The sequence below is a fragment of the Denticeps clupeoides genome, chromosome 4 (genome assembly GCF_900700375.1).
Source record: "Denticeps clupeoides chromosome 4, fDenClu1.1, whole genome shotgun sequence".
In the NCBI taxonomy this organism is placed as follows: Eukaryota; Metazoa; Chordata; class Actinopteri; order Clupeiformes; family Denticipitidae; genus Denticeps; species Denticeps clupeoides.
The window spans coordinates 2,569,899-2,589,140 of NC_041710.1; the positions used below are offsets into that span (position 1 = coordinate 2,569,899).

The 19,242-nt window shown below is 47.8% G+C and overlaps 2 protein-coding genes across 2 annotated transcripts in view; one reads left to right on the forward strand and one right to left on the reverse strand.

Annotated features, from left to right (window-relative positions):
- LOC114787865 (adenylate kinase isoenzyme 5-like) overlaps window positions 1-1,043 on the reverse strand; it is a 40,609-nt gene extending 39,566 nt beyond the window's left edge. Inside the window, exon 1 of the mRNA XM_028975768.1 lies at window positions 116-1,043. Within this exon, the coding sequence (XP_028831601.1) occupies window positions 116-175 (60 nt within the window). The 5' untranslated portion in view covers window positions 176-1,043. The remainder of the gene's footprint in view (window positions 1-115) is intronic.
- Window positions 1,044-1,729: 686 nt separating this feature from the next.
- On the forward strand, window positions 1,730-18,701 carry LOC114789342 (GPI-anchor transamidase-like). Its single transcript, XM_028978651.1, has 11 exons — window positions 1,730-1,857; window positions 2,514-2,567; window positions 2,641-2,732; window positions 2,804-2,939; window positions 3,863-3,974; window positions 4,055-4,151; window positions 5,248-5,365; window positions 5,644-5,754; window positions 7,561-7,736; window positions 13,208-13,286; window positions 18,212-18,701. Exons 1-11 carry the CDS (start codon window positions 1,774-1,776, stop codon window positions 18,326-18,328), a joined length of 1,176 nt encoding a protein of 391 aa, XP_028834484.1. The 5' UTR covers window positions 1,730-1,773; the 3' UTR covers window positions 18,329-18,701.
- The last annotated feature ends 541 nt before the right edge of the window (window positions 18,702-19,242 follow it).

Genomic DNA, 19,242 nt, shown 5'->3' on the forward strand with positions numbered 1-19,242 from the left:
ACCTGATTCCGAGTTCACACACACACAGCATCATCTGCCCAGACTGCCTGTGTCCAATAAAACAACTCTCAGCGCTGTCATATGAATTATTAGTAGAAATATCATGGCGTCTCACCTCAAACAGTTGCGGGATCTCTCTTCTTGAGAGGTATTCCTTGGCATCGTTGGTGTTCATCTCCGCGTCTGCAGGTTCTGATTCTCTTCTGGCGATGAGAACTCAGCGCATGCTCGTGTGTCGCGTCTCGGTGCGACTCAGTTCGTGTCAATGCGACTCGGTTCGTGTCAGCGCATCTCAGTCCGTCTCAGTCCGATTCAGTTCGTGTCGGCGCGACTCAGTCCGTCTCGGTGCCACTCAGTTCGTGTCGGTGCGTGTCAGTCCGACTCAGTTCGTGTCGGCGCGACTCAGTCCGTCTCGGTGCGACACAGTTCGTGTCGGTGCGTCTCAGTTCGTCTCAGTGCAACTCAGTTCGTGTCGGTGCGTCTCAGTGCGACTCAGTTCGTCTCAGTTAGTCTCAGTGCGACTCAGTTCGTGTCGGTGCGTGTCAGTCCGACTCAGGTCGTGTCGGCGTGACTCAGTCCGTCTCAGTGAGTCTCAGTGCGACTCAGTTCGTGTCGGCGCGTCTCAGTGCGACTCAGTTCGTCTCAGTTAGTCTCAGTGCGACTCAGTTCGTGTCGGCGCGTCTCAGTGCGACTCAGTTCGTCTCAGTTAGTCTCAGTGCGACTCAGTTCGTGTCGGCGCGTCTCAGTGCGACTCAGTTCGTCTCAGTTAGTCTCAGTGCGACTCAGTTCGTGTCGGCGCGTCTCAGTCCGTCTCAGTGAGACTCGGTGCGACTCAGTTCGTGTCGGTGAGTCTCAGTGCGACTCAGTTCGTGTCGGCTCGTCTCAGTGCGACTCAGTTCGTCTCAGTTAGTCTCAGTGCGACTCAGTTCGTGTCGGCGCGTCTCAGTGCGACTCAGTTCGTCTCAGTTAGTCTCAGTGCGACTCAGTTCGTCTCAGTTAGTCTCAGTGCGACTCAGTTCGTGTCGGCGCGTCTCAGTCCGACTCAGTTCGTCTCAGTGCGACTCAGCGAGTCCTGCGCTCCGCGGACCAGCCCCTCACTGTATGCGCGCCCCGCACTGAATATAAAATAAACTTGCATCGCCGTGCAAATGGAACATTACTCTGAGGTCATTCATGTCTAAAATACACACCGAGAGAAGGACAGAGATAAATTACAGTCTTTTTCTTGTCTTCAACTCCATCTGGCTGATGTGCTCAGCCATTACCGATTTGTGTGCAACAAGATGGACTTTTCCCTAAAAAACAGTAAAAATAAAACATGGTGACTGCCATTGTCATGTTATTCCAGGTCAGATATTTTTCCACGTTGTGTAATATTAAATAAGATACATTAGGCTATAGAATATATTCACTCATACTGGAACTTTATTTGTATGTCTTTATTTTTAGGGATAGTGTTCACCAGGTGCACGAGTATGCTTAAGTCAAGCATAATTCTGGAAATGACTTTACATGCAAGGCACAGAAACCACAATGTGAGTAAATATTACAGTACATTAAAAGTAATCAAAATTAAGATGATTTGAAGGTGCAAAGCCAGTCTTAGGGACAAAGGAAATATCGTAAAAATCATCCATAAAGGACTCTTATTATTTAAAAAAAAATGACGGAATGAGGTCTAGAGCCGGGTGCGGCTCTGGGGACTCTTATTTTGAAACGCGGCTCCGCGATAGCGGAAGTTCGTGAGTCCGAGTGTGTGTCGCCTCCTTAACGATGCTAACCTGCAGTATACTTACAACTTTGGTCCTGTTAATGTTCGTAAATCGGTTACCTGATGTCGAGTCTAACGACGTGAAGGTGAGTTCATTTCCTTTTTTTATGAAACGACAGGAATGGCAGTTATCTAAGTAGCTGGTGAGCTAGCATCACTTAATATCAATCAGGGCTGGAAACGCGGAAGTAGTTTCTTACCCGGCATCGATGTCACTGACACCAAACTCTCGTAATCCTCTCGTAAAAACGGTTGGAATAAGAGAGACTTTACTCATGACTCTGACATGTATTTACCAGACGCCCTCATCCAGAGCGTTTCAGGGACATTGTCCCTCTGGAGACACTCGGGGTACGATGGCAGTAAGTGGGGTTTGAACCTGGGACTCGAACCCACCAGGCAACTGCCAGGCCATGTATGTTAGCGCTGCTTTATATTTATTTCTTTTGTTCTGAAAAGCCATTTTACGATGACGTACGTGTCCCTTCTGTCCCCAGTTGTCTGTGTGTGTGTCTCCCGTCACCGTCTGGTGGTCGCACGTTTTACTAAAGTTTTACTCCTGATGGAGCAAGATGCCAAATATTATTGCAGTTGTCTGTGCGTCATACGGCTTGGCACAGTCTGTTTGTGATGGCGAGGATTTGCCGGCCACACCCACGCAGTGGCGCCTGAGATCTCGTCGTCTGTTGCATTAGACTTCGTTTTAATCGGCAGGACGTCCGCTTTTCTCCTTCTGCATCAGGCCAGGGCCGAGCGCTTCTTCCGGAGCGACCACACCAACAACTGGGCCGTGCTGGTGAGTGACGTACACCGTTTAAAACATTTTATTCCAGTGTAGCGCACCGGCAGTGATCTGTACGCTTCTCTAGGTTTGCACCTCCAGGTTCTGGTTCAACTATCGCCATGTGGCCAACACGCTCTCCGTCTACAGAAGTGTGAAGAGACTGGGCATCCCAGACAGGTACGTCGCTGCCGGAAGACTCGGCGCCCAGACGCCTCTGGGGTGCATGACGTGTGTCCCTCTCCTTCCAGCCACATTGTCCTGATGCTGGCGGACGACATGGCCTGTAACCACAGAAACCCCAAACCAGCCACGGTGTTCAGCCACAAAAACATGGAGCTGAACGTGTACGGGGACGATGTGGAGGTGGACTACCGGGGATACGAGGCGAGTCGACGCTGCTCTGAATAAAAACACTATCATGTTACAACGATTAGTACATAATTAAAACAATTACCACTCTGTATTCACAGCATTATTATAGCCTGCTGTAATTACAGCATTATTGTAGAGATGGGCTCATTAGACCTCTGAAGGCATCTGCTGTGGTCCTGTAAGCTCCTGTAAGGGGTGGTAGTAGCCTAGCGGGTAACACACTCGCCTATGAACCAGAAGACCCAGGTTCAAATCCCACCAACTACCATTGTGTCCCTGAGCAAGACACATAACCCTGAGTGTCTCCAGGGGGGGGGACTGTCCCTGTAACTACTGATTGTAAGGAGGTACGTTTCAGTAAGGAACATCTACATGGATGTTAGACCAAGTTCTCCTAGCAGAATCCCACCGAGTCATCTTCCCATAGTGCATCCCGGTGTCATGTCCAGGTAAATGCTGCATGTGGTTCCAACCACATGGTTCAAAAGACCAGAACACCATCTTCCTTTTCTCCATGGGTCCAGGGTCACCAGGGTCACCCTGACCATTCTGCAGCTTCACAGCCCCAAACGCAACAAACCGCAAGGCTCTGATTGTTCACCAGACACCAGAACCTGCTTCTCCAGCAGATCGAGATACACCAGCTCTTTCATCAGATCAGATCAGAGCCTGGCCACCCATGACATCATCACTGCCATCAATCTTCCTTCCTTGGAACACTTTTCTCAAACCAAGAACGTTCTGGAGATGCTATGATCCATCAAAATTTGACATTTTACCCGCTTCTCTCGCAGATAAGCAGATAATCAGTGACTCGTAACGTAACGTTCATCCCTGCAGCCATTCCAGTTTATCAACCTTTGAAGGCTGGTAGAATCGGAAAAATGTCTTTTATAGAATATGGTGATCATGATCATATTTCTCTGTTTGTCCAGGTTACGGTAGAGAACTTCCTCCGCGTTCTGACCGGGCGACTGCCGCCCAGCACCCCGCGGTCCAAGCGCCTGCTCTCAGACGACCACAGCAACATCCTCATCTACCTGACCGGTAGGCCGTGTGAGGCGAGCGCACAGGGCAGGCTGACCTCTGACCTTTCGCTTCATTCTGCTGCTCTGTCTGCTCGAAAGGTCACGGTGGGAACGGATTCTTAAAGTTCCAGGATTCGGAGGAGATCAGCAACGTTGAGCTGGCGGACGCGTTCGAGCAGATGTGGCAGAAGAGGAGGTACGTTGGGCATGTTCCACACATCCTGCTGTTGTGCGTCACCGCCTGACTGAACGTTGGTTTCTGAAAGGTCGTGAACCTGACTAGGCTGACCAGGTGACATGTCTGAAAAGGGCTCGCCATGACCCTGGAGAAGACCTTCCTGAACACAGAGCAGTCAGTCAGCTCAAATTAATCACGATTAATCGCGGTTCATAATATAATATTTAAAGGTCTCCGGTCCTTCTTGTCTGGTTCTAGTCTGAATAATTCTACATCAGATGAAGCCTGTGGAAATGGAGTATTCCAAGTTAATTTTCCGTGAGATGCCTCCTGCCTTTAATTGGCTGATGGGTGTAATTAAACCGGAAAGTAAACCAGCGGTGTTTCTCAGACAGTTTATTTCCCACGTCGTGGCCTTCAGCTGCCGGCGGCGTAATTGGTGGCTCGATTGTCCTCTGTTTGGGACTCTCATCGGGTCTGTATCTTCTGTGAACTCCACGGAAACAGGACAGATTGTAATTTATACCACAGAAGAGGCGGCAAGTCGGTTAAAATAAAAATGCCAGGATGGTATTCAGAGGTACACCTGTACGGAGGGATTTACAGTATTCCAGTCGTCAGATTACCAGGGTCTGAACAAGTGTCTGGGTGTCTACAGTCCTGCAGTGGCTAGAAACGGCAATAAGTGTAAAGAGTGTTTTTGTCATTCTGCTTCACCGTTCAGAGAACAGCAGCTCAGATGGTCGCATCTGGAATTTGTCCCCTTATGACCTCATAAGGGGAAAACAGTGGAGGGGATGGTGAAGGGTAGAGAAAAGAGAAGAGTGAGTTAGTGACGAGTTAGCAACAAATGACAGTAAATGGGTGGAGAACTAGGTGGCACTAACTACTGGCACTAATGGCGAGGGGAGTGTTGTATAAAGACTAGACTGCAGAAGTAGTGACCTTGTGTACATGGGGCACAGCCAGTAAGCCTTCTCCCAGAGAACCAAGGGAGTCTGGTGGGTTACGAGGGACTAGTAGGTTACCAAGAAAAACTGGAGCAAGACCATGCAAAGCTTTATAGGTGATCACTCAGATGAATTAATCACTCATCTGTCATTCCTCCTCTCAGGTACAACGAGCTCCTCTTCATCATCGACACCTGCCAGGGCGCCTCCATGTACGAGAGGTTCTACTCCCCAAATCTGATGGCCCTGGCCAGCAGTCAGGTTGGAGAGGACTCGCTGTCGGTAAGCAGCGGCCGTGGTGGTAGTAGCCTAGTGGTTAAGACGCTCGCCTGTGAACCAGAAGACCCAGGTTTACTACCATTGTGTCCCTGAGCAAGACACTTAACACTAAGTTGCTCCAGGGAGACTGTCCCTGTAACTACTGACTGTAAGTCGCTCTGGATAAGGGCGTCTGATAAATGCTGTAAATGTAAATGGATGAGGGTGGGATTTCGTAATGACCTTGTTTTATCTGTCAGTTTGTGATAATTGACCCAATGAATGAATATGTTTCTCTGTAGCATCAGCCAGACCTGGCTATTGGAGTCCACCTGATGGACCGGTACACCTTCTACCTGCTGGAGTTCCTGGAGGACATCCACCCTGCCAGCCAGGCCAACATGAACGACTTGGTAAGAAGGTTTTGTGCTCCGTTTCATTGTTGTACTTACCCTCAGACAACAGTGAGAGGAGCAGTTTTTAGTACTATAACCACACACACACACACACACACACACAGATGAAAGCTCAGGTTGTAGGGACTGGGTGACCACCAGAAACAGAATGGCTAATGTGGCTGTAGGTCACAGGTGTTTGAAAGGGACAGGCGGTGGACCTTTACGCCGCAGGCACAGTGGAGGTTGCTGCTCGGCCGTTCCGTTTATCTTCTGCCCGGGGGACTCGCTTCCTTTTCTTTTATCTGCTGCCCGGGGGTCTCGGCCCCTCAGCCTCTGGCTCAGCTGCTCTGTGTTGAGCGTCACTTGCAGAACTTCAGAGAGGATCCTTGTTGTGCAGCGTTTTTATTCATTTTAACCTGTACTTTAACATCCTCCGCCAACTGTTCTTTAGGATTACCATCAATATTACGGATTTTCTCCTGGGGGCTTTATCCTCGTATGAAAGAAGCCAGAGGCACGCAGGTCAAATTAAAACCCACAACTGTCCATTAGAGTGGACAGCTGGCCAGTGTTTGTCCTTAATCCTCTCATACCCGCTACAGCTGCATGTACCTTTTACATCATAATCCTGGAGTAAACCATCAGACCTCCTTATCCAGAGCGCCTTACAGTCAGTAGTGACGGGGACAGTCCCCCTGGTCAAGTGTCCTGCTCAGGAACACGACTGTCTGGTCTTCTGGTTCAGAGGCAATTAGGCTACTACCACCCATCCTTAACACAAGTAATCTTCAGTAAAAGTATGAGGCCTGTCAATTGAATTGAAATGTGTGATTTAGTTCAATTTTTAAAAAAGAATTAGTTGAGAATTAATCATAATTAATAAAATTTCTTTAGACTAGAGGTTACTTAACTCTTAAACAGCAACGTGCATTAAGGCAGAAATAAACTTGCTGTGAACTACGTACGAGTGTACGTACCGAGTTTTGTGCACGTACTCAAACACGGAACGTATATGGAGATATAATACCTGCGTAATTTTATAGTGCCAGTGTTGCAAGATCTGCACTCAACAGTCAAGAGGTCCACGTTTGAGGACCTCTGTTGGTTGAGCAAGTTGGTTTGGTTTGCGACCTCAACACTAACCCCTTGTGGTAAGGAGTACACACTACAGATGCACAGAATAAGGATATCAGCACAAACGTTATTAACGCAACTGTGTACGGATACGCATATCACAGCGAGTATATTTCTGCCGATATGCGTTAAACAGCGGCGGGTGAATGGCAGTGAAACACCCATCGAACGCAGCTACAAATGCGTATGTTGTTCTGAGGGCTGCATTAATGTTTTATTTTTATTAAAAATAAAGAATGTGTGAATCACAACAATTAACACATTGATTTTGACAATATGCACACAATCAAATGAAATGCTGTTTCAATTTCAACTCTTATTTTGGTAACGATAATGAAGGAGGAACTTCATCCCCGTCCCCGCTGGACTGAGGCTCTTCACATCGCTGAGCTTCATCTTTTAGTGATTTAGTGAGTTCTCCACGTGCTCTGAAATGTACGAGTGTGTGTGCTGACATGGCGGAAGGGCAGTGACCTCCTGGTCCTGGAATAGCTCAGCAGTGGCTGCATGTGGAGGGAACCGATTGAGCCCGCGGCGGAATTGTCCTGTTTAGCCCATTGCGCCTCACGCCACAAGATGTGTACAGTATGAGCATTGCCGTGGGTACATGGCATCATCAGCGTGTCACCTGAGCATTGTCCCCTCTCAGATGGGGACCTTTTTAGTGACTCTTGTTCTGTGTTGCAGTTTAAAGTCTGCCCCAAAAGCCAGTGTGTGTCTACACCGGGCCACCGTACCGACCTGTTCCAGAGGGACCCGGGCAGCGTCCTGATCACCGACTTCTTTGGCAGTGTCCGCAAGGTGGAGATCACCATGGAAACCATCAATCTGACTGTGCCCGGAATCCCGTTAGAGCAAGAGAAGTGAGTATAAATTTACAGTCACTTACGTATAAGTTTACAGTCATTTACAGTCACAGGGTCATGTGACCAGCTGCTGCTGAATGATGTTGCTTAGCAATGATTGTATTAGAGATGAGAAGATAAATCTGATCCACTGAACACTGGACCATTCAGCACCATAAAGCGAGTACTCAACTTCTCAATTTAGTGGAAACATCCTCAAATTCGATTTTCCTCAGTAAGTTGAGAGTGTTTGAACGTTGTCATCATCGTCATTCAGGGTCGGTTTCTGTAGAAGGTGAAGTTGTATATATATTTCTTTTTAATTTTGGCCAACCTGACTGGTGGGGCGGTGGTGGCCTAGCGGTTAAGGAAGTGGCCCCATAATCAGAAGGTTGCCGATACGCCAAGGTGCCACTGAGGTCCCCTTGATGAAGGTACCGTCCCCACACTTTGCTCCCCGGGCGCCTGTCATGGTGCCCACTGTCACCAAGGCTGGTGGTTAAATACAGAGGACACGTTTCACCGTATGCTGCAGTGTCTCAATCACTTCACTTTCATGCTTTGTGATTGTTATGGGTCATTTATACATTTTTTTACGTAAATTTTCATGGTCAAAGTTTGTTTCCCACACCTCAGACTTTGCTTTCGTAATCGTCAGAAGCCAATGTCAGATTCACCGCCGCAACTTCCATTTTAGCACTAATCACCTGACACGTCACCGAACCGTGCATTTAATAGAAATTAACCTCTGGAAAAGCATAATGCGTCTGTAAAACACATTACGAGCAGGGATAAAAGTCCTGGTCCAGTGTCTCCTCTCCCCGCTGATAATCAGACCGAGATGAAAATCAAGTTCAAGCCATTAAAACACTCACACTTTTCATTTAGATTTTCTTTTTATTACTTTTTTTTTTTTTTTTTTTTTTTTTTTTTTTTCCCAGCTCAGTGAGGCACTTTAAGCACCAACACATTTTCAGTAAGTTACCTTTCTTGGATAACTGCGCTTCAGATAAAGAACTTAGGCAGTATTGACTTGTAACAAAGTTACCAATGTAAAAAGGAAAGTGTGAACCGGTAAAACTGCGGTATTAAATGCGATATCATCACTTTTGTGCTGGTGCACTAGTACAACCCGTGCAAAAAGTTAGTCTAGAGCCCTGTTTAGACACCACGTCACGCGTCTGCAGGCTCGGTTGTGGCCTTCAGACATCCACCCAGGTACACATGCAACATTTCTATGGATTTTATTTTAGGTTTATTTAGCTAATTATCTTTCTATTTATTGTATTGCTTATTTTTTCTAATTCAATTCTGGTTGCAGTTTTGATTAAAAAATTGTCTACAGCTCATTCTATTAAAATATGCGAGAAAACCATCTAATGAATTAAAATAGTTAATAAGTGTGAATAAGTAAGGCCATGAGTGTGAATGGCTTTGAACATGTTGCATCACCAGCGTCTGACCACGGGGTGGTGCTGCCGTGTCTTCCCTGCTCGTCTCTCCACAGCTGGTTTCGGTGCATGATGTCTGTCAGGGTAAGCAGAATAAATCCCTCATGACTTCAGGTCACTGCCAGGGCCATGGACTCACATCTTCTGGAGACCTCTTTCACTTAATGAAGTACTGTTGACAGTCAGGAGATGTTCGTCTGATATTGGTGACCTGCTGTTCTACCACAGAGTGTCAAATGTACCATTTCAATATTTTATATTTTCGATTAAAAAAGAAAAATGGCCACAATCGCATCCTGGGGCAGTCGTGGCCTGGAGGTTAAGGAAGCGGACCCGTAATCAGAAAGTGAAAGGCCATAATGTTAGAAAGCAGGTAAACATGGCCGCCACAGTGAGGGAAGCCGTATCGAGGGTTTTACAATCATGGTGACAACCACGTTCACCCAGATACACGTCAAACACTTATTCCACTTATTTGTAGTCCATTCAGTTTTGTTTTTTTTTTGTATTGGTTTAAATTCGCTTTCTTGTTATAAAATAAAAGTGAAGTGATTTGTCATTGTGAGACACTGCAGCACAGCACACAGTGACACGGTGAAATTTGTCGTCTGCTTTTAACATTCACCCTTGGTGAGCAGTGGGCAGCCATGACAGGCGAACCACCACTGAACCACCAATGCAAGAAGGTTGCCGTTTCGAATCGTCATCCGCCAAGGTGCCGCTGAGGTGCCACTGAGCAAAGCACCGTCCCCACACACTGCTCCCCGGGCGCCTGTCATGACTGCTCACTGCCCACCGCTGGTCCTACAGACATCAGACATCAAGTGTCTCTTCTCTCATTTCTTCAAGTCATTGAGCGCTGTGTCTACAATCAGCCATCACTTCACCTGTCTCAGAACAACCTCCCAGGTCTGGCTTCAGAGCAGGTCATTCTACAGCGACAGTCCTTCTGGCTGTTTCTGAGAAGCTACATGTTGCCAGATCAGCAAAACTCTCATCGGTTCTTATTCTCCTCGACCTCTCCACAATCAATCCACTCTGAGGAGGCTCGGAATTCAGGGCTCCGCATGGCTTTGTTTTCTTCCTACCTTGATGAGCGGTCATACCAAGTGACTTGGAAAGAATCCACGTCTGCTTCACGCAGACTCTCCACTGGCGTCCCTCATTGCTCAGTACTCGGTCCTCTCCTTTTTCTCCCTCTACATGAGATCACCTGGTGAGGTCATTTCCTCACATGGGTTATCCTACCGCTGCTATGCCGACGACACACAACTCCTCTTCTTTTTTTTCCTCCCTCAGTTGTACATGCCGCTCAATTCTCTGCACGTCTAACTGACATTTCATCTCAGCGCCCTTTATCTACAACTCAGTCACACCCAAAATGGAATGAACTTCCCTTCGAGGTCAGAACAGCACAGTCGATGAGTTTTTCAAACAGGAGACCTTCCCCTTTAGAGAATACTTTTAACTTTCTTATAGTCTGACTTATTTAAGGCAAACTATAACCCAGTGAGTAAAATGACTGTATTCATGGTTTGAGTCCTAGCGAAGCAGAACTGATTACTTAATTGCCTCGTTGATGGTAACATGAAAGCACGTTGTAATTCGCTCTGGATAAGGGTGTCTGCCAAATGTCCCGTTCCGCTTACCCGCTCACTTCTTAGTGCGCCGAGGTAATAAAGGTGGTTTGTGACTTTGATTTTCTATGTAAATTTTTATTTAAAACTGAATTAATCTTTAGTGTTGACGTAGGCATGTGAGTGATGGACAGAGTGATGTCCTCAGACTGAGGAAGCTGAACGACTTCTGGGTTGCCAGTTGTGTTCTTAAACCGCACAGATAATCCGAGCTGCTTTTCCACTAATTAGCATGCGTAATGAGGATCTCCCGGGCAGCTGCAGTGAATATAGCGCGCTTAGTTACCCCCACATTGTCTTTCGCTTATGCTGTATTACTGGTGAGTTACCGTGGACCGACCCACCCCGTCTGCTGACCACTGGAAACACTTAATCCTCTGAAATCGATGTTTGTCGTTCACGTGTCCTCGCGTTTGTGTGAAATTGCATGCCCTCTAAAACATTTTTTACCCTTTGACCTTCCCTTCTCCTGAAACAGAGGTTAAATGAACCACAACTGGCGATCCAGGCCGTGTGACCATGGTGGGGTTTAAATGAACGGTCAGTGTGGATTTGTCCTGGGTTTTACGCGCCTTCCCTAATTTCCCATCCTGCCGTGCTCCTCGCGGTCTCAGCGGCGGCGCCGCAGGGCTCCATTAAGTAAATTGGGTTTTATGTGGAAGTCTTATTTTTTTTTAATGGACTCCCCACTGGCTGTATTGTGTCTTCTGCTGAGGGCGTTTATGAGATTGCCTGGCCCTGCTGAGGGTGAAGATGGCGCTCGCTCTGTAATTAAACGTCAGGAGAAGTGAAACGTCACGACGCGTCCACCAAGGGGAGGAACTCGCAGTCTGCACGGATGCAGCCGGCGTTGTGTTCTGTACGCCGCCCGGTAGCAGATTTATGTTCTTAGTGTGAAATGGGGTGGAGTGCAGAGGAGAAGCAGCATGCGGGTCGAACCACGGATTTTTGAACCCTCTGTGGCGATCATCTGATCTTCCAGATGCCGATCACCACTTCAGCGCGTCATCGCTTCAGTCCGACGTGACGTTCGGTTATTTTATCTGGAAACGGATCCCTCCGGACGGGGATTGATGATCGGGTTCCTGGAAGTCGCTGGGTCAGGGTAGCTGTGGTGAGGGCAGAACCCTGTCTGACACTTGGGCCTCAGGGACGCTGAGCTTTTTAATAAACAAACCGAGAATATGAGATCAAATACGAATTTATTACGCACACGTATGGTTCTGCTGTATCTTGTCACTCATTGTGAACGTGCGAGTGCACTGTTACGGCTCGTTACGACTCATTACGACTCTTTCCCCCACACACAGTACTCTTAAACATTATAGCAAGCATTAGTCTTTAACTAATTATTTACATTAATTGTGTGCTAAATGTGTAATTATTAATAAAATGTGAAAAATTCTCCACAGTGGTGTTTTAATATTCTATATTTCTATGCTGTGAAAATCCCTCCATTTTGGGTAGTAGTAGCCTAGTGTGTAACACACTCTCCTACGAACCAGAAGGCCCAGGTTCAAATCCCACTTACTACCATTGTGTCCCTGAGCAAGACACTTAACCCTGAGTGTCCCCAGGGGGGTGACTGTCCCTGTAACTACTGACTGTAAGTCGCTCTGGGTAAGGGCGTCTGGTAAATGCTGTAAATGTAAATGACTTGTAGGCGTTGGGTAATGGCTGGGAAACGGTGAACAGTTCATTTCTGGTTCATGTTTGTCCAACTGTTGGTCGACGCATGACATGAAACAGATGTGTTAATATTTCATGTCATATTATTAAATAATCTTTGCCATCATTCATTCTTGGGACTCTGTTCCTTCCACCCGGACTGAAACATTTGGTATTTATTTGGTTACACGTACAGCTGCTCTGAGATGCTGATTCGCCTGCTGGGGTTTTCTCCCTCTCCACCTTCAGATCCCTCTAAAGTGACCTATCAATCACTTTCCTCAAAGGAAATTTGAAAAGGTCTTTCTTCTTCTGCTGCTTCCTTTTGAATTGATTTCTGCCTCTGCGGTCGGCTGAGTATCTGGCTGGAGGTGAATCTCCACCCGTGGTGGTGCCGCCGGTGTAGATGATCTCTCTCCACGTCTCCCGTCACTAGTCAGCGTGGAGACGTGACGTCACGGCCGGAACTTTGATGTCGGTTGTAAATATCTATTATTAGCAGCAGGTAACGGTGACTTTGTGGGCCATTTTTGATGCATCATCTGTGCCGCTTCTCCGGAGGTCTGTTGCTCTTTCGGAGATGAAACGTGGTTGGGCGGAGCTCGCGTCAGATCTCCATCCATGCAAGTGACCCAGCTGGGGCACAGAGCGTGGGCGCTTCTGTCACTTCGGGCCCCCTGTATGATTTCTGTAACCCCGGGGCCCTGAGCTCTGCTCTTTCTCTCTGTTCCAGGCGATTCGGAGGCGAGCCGCATACTGAGACAGCGCTGGCATACGTCGACCAGCTGCCCGTGGCCCAGATTATCCATCAGGTGAGCAGCTGGTAGAAATGGGACTGTAGTCTCTCGCCTTTGTGCCGTATGTTGGCGAGAGGTGCTGCTGGTTCCATTTCCACGGCAATCGAGTCGTCTTTATATAAATGTGTGAGAATTAAATCCGATTGAGATTCAAATGTGAACAAAGCAAGTCCATAATGTAGCTTCGCCGCCTGTGTTACGTCCTGGTCTAGACAGGAAAGCGAGAGGGAAACGCTACGAACACGAAGCAGTCAGGCCGCCAAGAAGCGCAGGCTAGACGCGTATTTCCCACGCCATCTTTAAAAGTCCCCCTCCGACTGGAGCGCGAATCTGCGTCAGGCATGGGAGGAGTTCCATTACAGGCTCCTCCTACAAAACGAAAGCACAAACTAGACAATGTGAAAGTCGAGTCACGGCAACTGGACCTTCTTTCTTTAATTTAGAGGCGTTTCATTCTGCATCCGCAGAACGTTTAATGACTCAACCTTCAGACAAGTTCACCTGGATGACTGAGAATCTTCACATGACCACGGGACGTAACACCCCAGCACGTGTTGATTAACGCAATTTCCATATTTCTAAAGGTCTGCGACAGCATGTCCGCTAAAACATTATACTTGGTTTCCATAATACTTTGATTCGAGTTCTTCATACAGATCAAAAAACCAGAGGACCGGGAGGGCTAGAGCTTCTTTCTCTGAGGCCGCGCTGCCACGAAGCACGTCTGAGAAGTGATAAAATCCAGACATCCCTAAAAAAAAAAAAAAAAAAAAAGGCGCAATTCCCGTTTCGAAGTGGGGACAGGAAAATTCAGGAGAGCCTGAACTTTGGCCTCCACAGGCAGATCTTCACCCATTTTCCTTTCCTAAGTAGGAATTCACATTTTGCGAGATTGAGCAACGCATCCCGAAGGCACTTCAATGGACTTTTTAATGTCTCAATGTGCTGGGTCCAGGTGGATTATATCATCATCTAGATAAGCTTCTCAGCAGGGGACTTTACATATTAAGGGTGGAAGGTAGCAGGAGCATGTACAGCATAAAGTTATCAGGTGGAACAAAGGCGGAGATCTCAGTCAACAGGACCTGCCAATAACCCTGCTGGGGGTCCAATTTCGTGTCCACTCGGGCTGCACCAACCTTGTCTACGCAGTCCTCCATCCAAGGTAGCGGAAATGAATCTGGTTTAGTCACCGCGTTAACCTTTCTGTAGTCAGTACAGAACCCAGAGGTCCCATCAGGCTTAGGGACCAGTAGGCATGGACGTTCTCCAACAAGTAGGTCACCTCAGACTGCATCACTGCCTGATGGGAGCATGAGCGTCAACGTCATGTCGCATGACAGACGTTCCTTCAGGGGGTGTCGGAGAACAAAGCAGACAGAGTTTGATAAAGACAAGTGAGACAGATGAGCTTCTCACACGGTCCCTCCTCGCCCGGGGAGTAAGTAACAGGGACAGAAACTGATGCTGCAGACACAGCAGGATCTCCCCGTTCATCAGCTTTGTCCTGCACCACTACATGCTCTCTCAACGTAGCATGTTACCCTTTCTAAAAAGGTTGTATTCCCTCCCAAAGCGGGAGGGAAACGAACGTTTTTAACTATTTTAAAAAACACGTACGTACGTTTAACGTATGTCTCACATATTTCCACCTTCTCGGCGGACCCACGGCATCTTTAAAAGTCCCACTTCGACTGGAGCACGAATCGGCGTCAGGCATGGGAGGAGTTCCATTACAGGCTCGTCCTACAAAAAGGAAAACACAAACGAGACAGAGAACACAGACAGAACATCACATGACCACGGGACGTATCAGGTGAACTTGGAAGTGTGGCGTGGCAGGTCCAAGTTTAAATGTTACTTACAATTAGTCACGTTTTCAATCATAATATGTCTGCAAGTATTGCAAGACTAGTATTGAGTATTGTATTGAGTTACACGTTGAGTGCGTTCCTAGTGTTGATTTTATAGTATGATGCCATAAAAGACCCGCCTGCTGGATCACATGATAGGTGAACACAGGAGAACCTGCTGTGGATGGCAGCACCATGACTGGACTGGAAAACGGGTCAGAGCAGAACTGCAGGCTGAGTTCTGGTTGATCAGGTGGTCCAGGTCAGGAGAAGGGCAGAAACATGCCTGGCGAGAAGAACCCAGTCTTTACAGGACAAGAGAGAACATCAAGAACTGTGTGTGTGTGTGTGTGTGTGTGTGTGTGTGTGTGTGTGACATTAATTGAGGGCAGAAGAACGCTCAAGGCATTCTGGTGACTGGTGAACTTTCTGATGTCATCAGCTGTGGGCATCTCTGGAGCAGATGAGCTGAGGGTCAGTGAGGACTTCACTTCCACCGATTCTCTGATCATCTAACATGAAGCCCAGGAAGCCCTTCCTGTTGGGCTCTTGTGCCTGCTAATAATAATACTGATAATGATAATAAACCTAATAGTATGATCTGGTAGAGGATTTACATCCTTCTGCTGTCTGAAAATGTAAAAAGCCTTCACAACCTCATTATTAATATTATTATTAATATTATTATTATATATTAAAGTATTGTCCGTTTGAAAGCTCATGTTTGTTGCAGGATCAGGGCTGAACGATATATCGAAATCACGATTTTGCACGCGAACAGGCTTGTTTGTCTTTAGACAGTCAGGGAGTGAGAGTCTGGAGCTTTGGTGACCCCCCTGGAGCTTTGGTGGGGCGCTGGGCCTGCTGGCAGTTGGGGGCGCGAGTGTGGAGAGACGTCACCGCTGTGCTGTATGCGGTAAATAGAATTTTTGTAAATATCATTAAGCCGTGTGTAGGATCTTATTAAAGATGAATGAACATGGCTCATTTTGGACTTGTGAAGGTGCAGACCTGGTGTCCAGAACCCATCTTCTCATATTCATTATCAAAGGAAACGCCTGGAAGTTTCATGAAAGGGAAATTAAAAAGCCGGCAGCGTAATGAAGCTGCTGCGGGGGCAGGACGGTTCGACGAATACGATCTCGGGACGATGTTTAAACTGGTGTGACGACACAAATTCTGTTTCAAAACCTCACAAATATACAATAAATATGAACTTTAAACACACAAAGAGGAAGAGCTGAAGTGATGAAGCTGCTGTTAGTTACTCTACACCAGCAGGTGGACCAGGGACCTTCTGATCTAATGCTGCACTTCACGCCCCTGATTGAAAGCCCTACAGTGCACCAGGTGCGTCTCCATAGCAACGGACGGCCCTCCCTGTCTCAGGCGCGGCGGCGTGCTGTACGTTCGCTCGCCTCGTTTCATCTCAGACGCCGGGTCAGGGTGGGCAAGGACCTGCTGGTTATAACTGACTTTCTGAGAAGAGTTGACACACACGTGCGCACACTCACTCACTCACACACTCACGGGCCAGTGGTGGCCTAGTGGTTAAGGAAGCGGCCCCGTAATAAGAAGGTTGCTGGTTTGAATCCCGATCCGCCAAGGCGCCACTGAGGTGCCACTGAACAAAAGCACCGTCCCCACACACTGCTCGCTGAGGGTGATGGGTTAAATGCAGAGGACAAATTTCACTGTGCGCACAATGTGCTGTGCCGCTGTGTATCACAATCACTGTGACAATCACTTCAGTCCTGTTTTCTTTGTACATTTAGGTTTAGTCCTCAGTGGGTGGTGTGTGTGTGTGTGTGTGTGTGTGTGTGTGTGGGGGGGGGGGGGGTGACAGAAGGTTGGAGATGAAGATTGAAGGCTGTCTGCTCTGCTGGGCTTCATCGGAGTTGATTTCTGTCAGAAAACATCAGTCAGCAGCTCATACTGCAGGACACACACACACACACACTCAACACATACGCACACACTACACATACACATGCATGAAAACACATAAATTAAAATGTCAGAGAACATTTCATGCAGATTATTCTTTGACATGGACACACACCACGTCTCACACAGCTGCCAGACCCTTACAAACCTTTGTATGTGTGTGTGATTGTGTTGTCTACCTTCGTTCCTTAGTTCCCTAATATGGATCAGATTCTTCATAATCACAGGCCTGCAGCTCAACTCTGTATCCAGGCCCTGTGTGTGTGTGTGTGTGTGTGTGTGTGTGTGTGTGTGTGTGTGTTGGAGGGCAGCTCCCATCTGCCGTTGATATCTGGGTCAGTGCCAGACACTCTGCAGTGAAAAAAACACATTAAACTGCTCCATCATGTCCACCTGAGCTGCATAGAAATCCTGAAAAGTACCTCCACCCAAAAACCACCCTGAACCACCACCTGCCTCCTCCACCCAAAACCACCCTCCATCAAAACCTCTCTCCTCCTCCACCCAAAAACCACCCTCCACCACCACCCGCCTCCTCCACCCAAAAACCACCCTGCACCACCACCACCCACCTCCACCCAAAAACCACCCTCTCCACCCGCCTCCTCCACCCCAAAACCACCCTGCACCACCAGATGCCTCCTCCACCCAAAAACCACCCTCTCCACCCACCTCCTCCACCCAAAAACCACCCTGCACCACCACCTGCCTCCTCCACCCAAAAACCACCTTCTCCACCTGCCTCCTCCACCCAAAAACCACCCTGCACCACCACCACTCGCCTCCTCCACCCAAAAACCACCCCGCACCACCACCACTCGCCTCCTCCACCCAAAAACCACCCCGCACCACCACCACTCGCCTCCTCCACCCAAAACCACCCTGCACCACCACCTGCCTCCTCCACCCAAAAACCACTCTGCACCACCATCACCCGCCTCCACCCAGAGAATTTTTTTTTTCTTTTTGAGATGGCGGTCTTTCTTTGCATTACAATATTCTGGAGCTCATTAGCATATAAATGTGACTGGTTCTGCATGTTTAATTTAAAACCGTAATATCCAAACACAACATGATGATGTGGTGGTCGTGTGTGTGTGTGTGTGTGTGTGTGTGTGTGTGTGTGTGTATACTCTGCAGAAACCCAAGCAGAAGGACTGGCACCCGCCAGACGGATTCATCCTGGGCCTGTGGACCCTCATCCTTCTGGTCTTCTTCAGGACCTACGGCATCAAGCACCTGAAGCACATCTTTTAACAGCGCCCCCCAGCGCCATTTGGTCCTCAACTGTGATGATGTTGGTATTATGCTGCAGTGACTGTCATTGCATGGGCGTAAATTCGCTGAGCTGCTGGTGGAGCATCATGGGGGATGTTTAAATGCCACGAGTGCCGTGGGCTAACAAGTCATCTGTAAAAACAGTCACGTGGTGTTTACTCCGTTAATAATGCAGCCATGGACGCCTGCGTTCACACCCTCATCATCAGAGGAGGCTCTTCTCCTGCCTCGAAAGGTGAGAACATCAGACATCACAAACATCACAAACGCTGGTGAATTTATATATTAACTATGCTCACTTGTAATTTATTCAGAATTTTCTTTTCTTATTTAATAAATTCATTTGACATCACCGATGACTGTGGTTGATTAATGAAGAGTGTTGGTGCATATTTAATAAAAAAATAAAAGGTTCGAGGTTGATGTGGGTGGGAGGTGAAGGCCTGGCGGCCATGACTGATCGCCCCCCCTCCTCCCACCCATTAACTGGAGCTGGCTGGTGGATGGATGGGCTTTTAGGTGGGGCGTGACATGCCAGCCTCCGCACCATTAGAATTCCTCATGGCTGAAGCCAGACGGCGCCTCCATCACCAGCTCTATGCGCATTAACACCTTGGTTTGTTTTCAGATCTCTGCCTACAGACGCGAATAACGGCATAATAGATATAAATTACTGCACCGCCAGCAGCAGAAGATTTTTTTTTATCACCGGTCAGCATTCCATCCTATTGCAATGTTCTGCAATGCAGGTTTTTTTAGGGAACCTATGACCCAGTGAGCTGGTTTCATAATTTAAAAGCTAATTAACATGAAAGCATCGTCACTGTTTTTAGGAGGATTTAAGTCGCTCCGTCACCATCGGCTGCTGTTCCGGTTTGGGGCGGATTTAGAAC

Coding starts and splice junctions, on each gene's coding strand:
- LOC114789342 (XM_028978651.1), top strand. CDS start 1,774: ATGCTAACCTGCAGTATACTTACAACTTTGGTCCTGTTAATGTTCGTA. Junction 2,733..2,803: donor AGACTGGGCATCCCAGACAG/GTACGTCGCTGC, acceptor CTCTCCTTCCAG/CCACATTGTCCTGATGCTGG. Junction 5,755..7,560: donor AGGCCAACATGAACGACTTG/GTAAGAAGGTTT, acceptor TCTGTGTTGCAG/TTTAAAGTCTGCCCCAAAAG.